Source organism: Ascidia mentula, chromosome 2, assembly GCF_947561715.1.
Source record: "Ascidia mentula chromosome 2, kaAscMent1.1, whole genome shotgun sequence".
Taxonomy (NCBI): Eukaryota; Metazoa; Chordata; class Ascidiacea; order Phlebobranchia; family Ascidiidae; genus Ascidia; species Ascidia mentula.
Window position 1 is genome coordinate 17,280,240 of NC_138567.1, and position 7,956 is coordinate 17,288,195.

Here is a 7,956-nt window from a genome sequence, read left to right on the forward strand (position 1 = left end):
ATAATTACATGTTACGAGCGATCTCCTGTGTCGTTTCAGAAAATGGTATTTATCTGGGCGGTACAAAACTGCAAGTCACTCTCCATGGAAAATTACGTAAATGTGAACACTACGTCATAGCATAAAACGTTACACTCGTCTTTTCCCAAAAAGTGTTTTTCAGGATAGGCAAAGAACAACGATATAAGAGAGAAGAGAGAAAATGAAAAGAAAAAATGGTATTTTAGCTTTGTCAAAGTACATGTCACAAAATAATGGCCAAACAACAAAACCATGCGTAAAATATGTCAATCAGCAGTTATGTGCTTCATCAAACCAAAACAAAACTAGAGAGCAAGGATTTTTCCTATTGGGGCTTCAGACATAATAAAGAGTGGGAAGGCAATAAAGGGCGACCTTGCTTAATTGTGCGCCATGTAGTATAAAGGTATCAGGCCCCTTCTGACTTGTCATGCAGACTCGTTAAGGGTTGAATCCACATTTCACATTTAACAGACGTCAATTACGCAAGGAATAATATTAACTAACGTTTCGGTGACAAGGAGACTTAACAAAGTTTAAAAACCCTTTTACAGAAAGTGAACATAAGGGGATTAGTATTACGTAACCACTAAGGGCTAGGCATGGCTTAAAAGAGTAGAAACAAAAGTAGTAGGCACATTACCGGGTAATTTTCGATAACGTTCCGACGTTTGTAGCCAAGATTTCTTGAAATATCCTTGATGTTTGCAATGGCAGATAAAAATTCAGTTCATTGCCTTTAATAATCCATGACCGTTGAATAGCGAAATTGTATAGTCCAACAGCATTCCATAGGTTTGACTGTAAAGGTCTTGAAATGAAATCCACCTTCCTTCGCACACAGACTTTGTCGTGTTTCATTCTTGCCTGTAGGCATCGGTTCCAACACAGCGTGATGGTCCGCCGGAATTGACGGCGTGATATCCCGCAGAGACAAGCCAACACCTGCCGGCAGCCCGGGCCAAAATAACGAGACGGAAATTGTGCAGGGGAAAACGAACAATCACGGAAAATATCCAACGTCGTATATGGGGAAACGATGAAATCCGTGCGTACGCGAATTGAATCTCCTCTAAGCTCGATTAAAGCGCAGGGCTGGAGCTGACGAATCCTCAGGAAAGCACTCGTGAATGGAAAATGGAAAGAACCGTCGATGAATCCAAGAGAAATGGTAGCAGCAACGTCCAGCAATGGAAAACGAGGAACCTTGAAAATCTCAGCAAGATTTGAGAGAGTTGCGCGTCAATTTGCAACTGTGCGCAATCCAAGAAAACAGCGAAATAAACGCCGAGATTATGGCTCGAATATAGCCTGATAAATATTCAACCAGATGGCAATTTTGATGAAAGATTATAAAAGAATCCTCGTGGCAATTAGATGATGGAAGAATTACGACCAAAAGTACAACTGGTTTGGTACTCACGGTCAAGATTTGTCGTTCGTCTTGGAAGAATATCCTTCACTCTTCTTTGAAGCTTGACGTTCGGGAAACTTCACAGGCGGGGTCGCCAAAAATGTAGAGATGTGTATTGTTTGTTTGTTTGAATTGCGTGTTCAACTGCGATAATGCGTTTCCCTGACTCCTGACTCCTCTTCGTACTAACCAAACTTGTGTTAGTATGTTTTATTCACCAAGACAAAGGATATATGTTCAGAAATACAACTCAACCCCAGAGTAGAATAGACAAACGTGATTCTACGCCAAGGCGTACCAATAATGTAGAATGAATGGTGAATCTACACTAGGCAAAAGCCCAGCGCAGAGTAGGCGATCCCACAATGTGGAATGAATTCTGACCGCAAGAACACAGAACTTATACGCACTTGAATTATGCGTTCGCGTGAGACCACTTATCGATAATTGCATCTTACGAGCGATCTCCTGTGTCGTTTCAGAAAATGGTATTTATCTGGGAGGTACAAAACTGCAAGTCACTCTCCATGGAAAATTACGTAAATGTGAACACTACGTCATAGCATAAAACGTTACACGACGTCCATATTCGGATTCGGTCTGGAACATACCATTAGAGTTTTAGGCATATTTTTGTAAGTATGCTCCTACAAGCTTTCAGTTCGTAAAAAATACTTGTTTTGGATTTAGCGAAATATTTCCCAAATCACAACCCAAAAAATACTTGTTTTGGATGCTAAAGAACCACCCCACAGCTAGGTCGGCAATTGTGATCATAGAAATCGTGCAAATATGTGGCTTCGGTAAAGAGTAAACAAACACCTGCCAAATTAATTTGGTAGCGTTATTTAAATCTCAATTAATTTTACCGAACCAGCATTTAATGCCGAAATAACACTAGTACCTTGCAGGCCTCATGTGGGGATATCACAGAATGAATGGCGGGTAAGTAATCACGCATACAAGGTCTTTTTTTTTAGCGTGCGATTGCGTTTGTGTAGTTTACATTTCAATCGCAATTTGTAAGAATCATGTTTTTTTTTCAATGAGTTTGATTGCTTCGACTCCAGGGAATGAAGCTATTTCAGAAACTGTATTCATATGCACAAAAAGGTTTTGTAACAATGTTGCATTGTAAACAATCAAATGTGTTTAAACAATAAAACTTATATGCACTAATCCATATTCCTTCTTTATAGTCATCCTTCAGAGATGAAATTGTGAAGAGCAAGATAAGCATCAGATCTATTAATGATCAATGATGTATGGTTGGTGAAAGAACTGGCTTGCAGCATTCGCTTTCCTAGGGATGGCGATGATTCAGGTCATGTCATTGGGGAAGTGTGTACAAGTTTGGAATACTAAATAATAATGAGATAATTTGTTCAATCATTTTAATGTTAAGGCTGCTGGATTTCTACAACCTATTGATCTTACCACAAAATGGTTTTGTTTCAAGGTACAGATTGCAAATCCTAAACTTTATTGCTGGCAAATGTCTTGATAATGCAACAAAGACATTTGTAAATCATGCAAAGATGAAGGTGTGGATTCTTCAGAAGTTGTTTGGATTGAATGCACTCGATGCAAACAAAGGTTTCACATAAAGTGTGTTGATTATTCACCAGAATATCCGATGGACGATAAATACTTTGTTTGTCCAGTGTAATTACACATTTTTTGTATAAATACATCAAAAAATAAGTCTGAAAAGGCTCAATGTTCTGCACAAGGATGAGATTCATGACAAAATTAAAATTCCCTTATGCATGAATGTGGTTGACCGTTAGGTCATTACATTGTGATATACCTGAACACTTTGTGTGGTTGCCAATAACCCTGTTCGCTTTTAAATGCAATTATATGAACAAACAGTTTATGAAATACACAGTTTGATATGGCCATGGCAAGGATTCTGGGTTACCAAAAATGCCCAACGACCACATGCAGGATGGCTCCCCAAGCCGTGGTGGAAAATCCTGTGCAAACATAGACTGATTAATAGTAACATCTTGTTTAGTAGTTGCAAATCACAACCCATAAGTAAATCATATCTTATTTATTGATGATTTTTTTCTGTAAAACAATAAAAAAATGTGAGAACTTTTCCAATAAAAAACACAAAACTTCAAAGAATGTTTGTTGCACTTACAAGGGTCTGATCATCCTCCTACAAAATACAGAAAATATTAGTCTGTGAAATTATTTCGCATACTTCTGCATATTTTCTAAAAATTCCTGGCTTATTATACTACAATATTAACACAGTTTAGTATGTTTAACAGTATTGCTTACGGATGTAAAAGATCGTAGTGTGTGCATACTGACAAATAGACATTCTATACTTGCAAGTCTTTTTGCATCTTTCTAGAAACAAAAGGAAATGGATAACTACACTATATTAGTAGGAAAGAATATACACTCACATTTTGTTGTATTTCTATCTTACTCTGAAACAGAAACAAAACTGATTAGTATTTATAAACCAATAGCTTACTACGCTATATTAATAGGAAAGACACCTATGCATCATTCAGGGGTATTATTGGACACTAACACCATGTATTACAATCAGAGTATTAGATGTCCAAACTTATAGTGTAAAAAGAGTGTTTATCTTACCTTTTCTAAATTAACAAAAGCATTAATAAATAAAGAATACTCACAACGAATAGTTATACAAATAATTTTTATTATAAGCTAATGCAAATCGTTAAAATCACACAAACGCAATCGCAGGCTACAAAAAAGACCGTGATTACTTACCCGCCGTTCCTTCTATGATATTCCCAACATGAGGCCTGCAAGGTACTAGTGTAATTTCGGCATTAAATGCTGGTTCGGTAAAATTAATTGAGATTTAAATAATGCTACCAAATTAATTCGACAGGTGTTTGTTTACTCTTCATCGAAACCGATATGCCCCATATTTGCACGATTTCTATGATCACAATTGCCGACCTAGCTGTGGGGTGGTTCTTTAGCATCTACCACTGTAAACGGGTTATTAAAGTTCTTTATCCGCAACTGTTGGTTTTCGCAAAATATCTTTACCGGCAAGTGAAAAACGAACGAAAAATGCCGTCGCTACAGCACATAGACATCGCAATGATGCGAAACGCCGTTCCGCGTTGTAATCACCAACCATTTATTATACACACTACACAACAGTTTGTAAAAATGCATTACTTTGCTGCTGCGGATGCTGCTGCTGCAAAATGTCTATTTGTTAGCAAACTTTAATAATTATATAGTGGGCCTATTCGTTCAAGATATTTTCTGAATAAATGCTTTTGCACAAATTGCAATTAACAGCCACATTTTGCAATGGATACTTACTTTATCACACAGAAAACAACAGGTTGATATAATGTTTTCATTAAATTTTATAAGTATAGTAAGTGGATGCATGGAGGTTCTGTTTCTTGGCGGATCTGTGTATGGTTGGCCGTCCTTGCAATTCGTTCTCATCCAAGAAGGGTATTTTCAAACAAACTGTCCCACATCCGAGGGTAACACAACGACATCAACAAGTTGCAAATTCCAGGAGACAAATTTGAACTTGGTTTTCACTCTTGCAATTGTAGCAATGTTGGTGACCATTTTTCCATTCGGTTACATTTTGGATCGTTTCGGAACTTGGGTTGCCCGAACTATTGCATGTACTTTGTTTACTTTGGGATGGACCCTGATGGCTGTGACGTCTCCAGAAACATCAAATATGCTTTTCCCTGGTTTGATGATGATAGGAATGGGTGGACTTCAATTTCATGTAACCAATACTCAACTTGGAAACCTGACAACAAACTTCCGATCTGTTTATTTTACTGCCATTAATGGATTTTTTGATTCTGGGGTAGTAACGTTCTTTTTCATCAAACTTGGTTATGATAACGGTATATCACTAGCTGCTTCACTTCAGTTCATGGCTATTATTAGCATTTTACCATGGATTCGCACGTTTTTTCTTCTGCCAAGATATATTTTGTCTGATTATAATCCAAATGCAAAATACGGTATCCTTGAAATCAAGGAGTTTTTCACAAAACAAGAAGATGACGAATCTAACCGTGGAAACGTCAGCAGTACAACCAACGAACATGAGGAGATTACAGATGTTGTGGAAAATGTCACATTTAAAGAATGTTTAAAATCCAAGCTTTTCTGGTCGAACTGTTTCTTCGTGTGCATTGGTTCCCTTCATATAGTTTATTTTTTCGGCAATTACATTAACTGGATATCGGAAGTTCAACCCCCAGATCAGTTGGACTTTTTTGCCAATATCTTTGGATATATTCTTATTGGCGGCGGGTTGGCTGCTCCTATTAACGGAGCAATATGCGAAGGGGTAATAAAATATGGCAGATATTCGGGAACCAGTCTGCAGGCGCGTAAACTTCGAGGTTTGTTTTGTTCAATGACAGTAACAGAGCTTCTGCAAATAATCCTGAGCGTTACAGTCGTAACAAACGGAGTGTACGCGTCTCTTGTGACTCTGCTTTTTTTTCGTTCGTTTTTTTTCGGCAGTGTATCAAATTTTTTGGCACAAGTGTTTCCTATCTGTCATTATGGGAAGCTTAATGGCATATCATTAGTCGTTGCTGGTCTGTTTGCATTTTTACAGTACGCACTGTTTTTAACATCTAGCAGTAATTACATACTTTTAGCCTGCAGCGTGTTAGCAATATTTCATCCAGTTTTGATTTTGATTGAAGCGTTTCGTTCCAAGTCACCTGAACAAATGCGCTGTCTCTAAACATTTTTTTACCCTTTTAAATAAATTGTTACTGACACTGCCAGTCATGTTTTATTGTTGAATACTGCTCTTCTGGCAAACTTTATTTTATTGACGTTTCGGCTGTTATGCAGCAGCCTTCATCAGGAGGTATGAAATGTAAATCAATCAATGTGGACAATGTTGTGGCACATAAACAAATAAAAAACGCTACAATAGGAAGAAGAAGTGAAAAAACGTTAAGCAAGGGCGAACACACCTGCACTACAATTATCAGTAACAACACAGGTTTTCATGGTTTTTGGGGTGCGCGAGGTTTAACGGCAGAATTTCCTAGCAGGTGTCGGTAGACAGGTGGAAACAGAGTTTTCGTTTTGTCATTGAGTGACAACACATACGCATTAATGTTCAATGATTCCAATAACATCCTCTTGTACCTGTCGGACTCGCGTTCAAAAGTCATTGTTCTTGTGAAGTCCACTCATGGTTTTTCACATCCCTTTGGTGTTCTTTCCTTGTTTTCAGCGCACGGCCAGTTTCCCCAATGTACACGCCGCTGCACCCACCGCAGGGAATGCTGTAAATAAAATAAAGTTTGCCAGAAGAGCAGTATTCAGCAATTTTTATACCCATTTAACGACAAATTTTAACGTGTGTAATGTGGTTTGGGGAAATGATAATGCTGCCTTTAACTTCGACAACTAATATTTTTTATGTGATTATTAAACGGTTTTGGGCCACATATTTCGCCCGTGTACCATTATTTACGTGTGACGTGGCTGAGGAGAGAATGGTGCTTTCAGCGGTTTGTAACTACAGACAAAAATTGAACGTAAAGTGTACAAATAAGCATGGAGCTTTGTCGGAATTGCATCTCCGCGAACCCAACATCAAGTCTGTCTATAGAAAGTCTCAGTCTATGACACAATGCTGGCTGCATGACCCGTCACCGATGATCCGTTCTTGGACCTAAGTCCAAAAGTCGACATCTGTAAAGAGTCGCAAATGTATTGGGCGAATTTCCTGCACAGTCAACGAACAACATCAGTTTCGTAATGGTTGAATGCAATGGTTTGAAAACACTAAAGTCACCCACGTTGCACAACTACAGTTTTTAGGCAATCACACTTTGAAGATAATAAGTAAAAAAAATGGATGTGACATAACCATAGGGAGAACGGAAGCAATTGTTTTTGAATGAACAAAAAAACAAGAAAAACTGGGGAAAAAACACTACCGGTCTTAACTTTCTTGTAAAATAAAATGCAACAACCCGTAAGTATCATTTCTTTAACACTATTCCATGCGACATGTTTTACAGTGTCGTCATTAAATTCTGTCAAATGAAATTTATTGAATTTGTACGTCAAATAATGTCCTGAGTTAACACCGGATCTAATATGTACAACAACAGACATAAGCCTAAACGAAACTCCTTGTTCAAAACGCAACAATTCATCTGGGACTACACGTTTATTGCTTTTCTTGCCACTTATATTTCTAAAAACAACGATGCATAATACGTCTGTTGGACTTTTGAGCTCACTGCTAATCTTCTTCTCTGTATCCAAATTACAATGGGAACAACGGCTAAAGGCAACGTTGTGAAATTCAGTTTCACAATATGCACTGAGATTACTGTTGTCCGGGATGTGATCGAACAATGGCAACGTCAGTACAGATTGCTCATTCTGAAATTTCTCCTCGTTGCCACATGTCTTGCAAGTTTTTGATGTATGATACTTAAACGACCAGTTTAATCCACAACTCTTTATTACGGAAGCAA

The 7,956-nt window shown here is 37.9% G+C and overlaps 1 protein-coding gene across 1 annotated transcript; it reads left to right on the forward strand.

Annotated features, from left to right (window-relative positions):
- The first annotated feature begins 4,805 nt into the window (after nucleotides 1-4,805).
- LOC145890273 (equilibrative nucleobase transporter 1-like) lies at nucleotides 4,806-6,191 on the forward strand. Its single transcript, XM_082981290.1, has one exon. The coding sequence runs from the start codon at nucleotides 4,806-4,808 to the stop codon at nucleotides 6,189-6,191; it is 1,386 nt and encodes a 461-aa protein (XP_082837416.1).
- The last annotated feature ends 1,765 nt before the right edge of the window (nucleotides 6,192-7,956 follow it).

Excerpts from the sequence above, each read along its gene's own strand:
- LOC145890273 (XM_082981290.1), top strand. The coding sequence starts at position 4,806 with ATGTTTTCATTAAATTTTATAAGTATAGTAAGTGGATGCATGGAGGTT.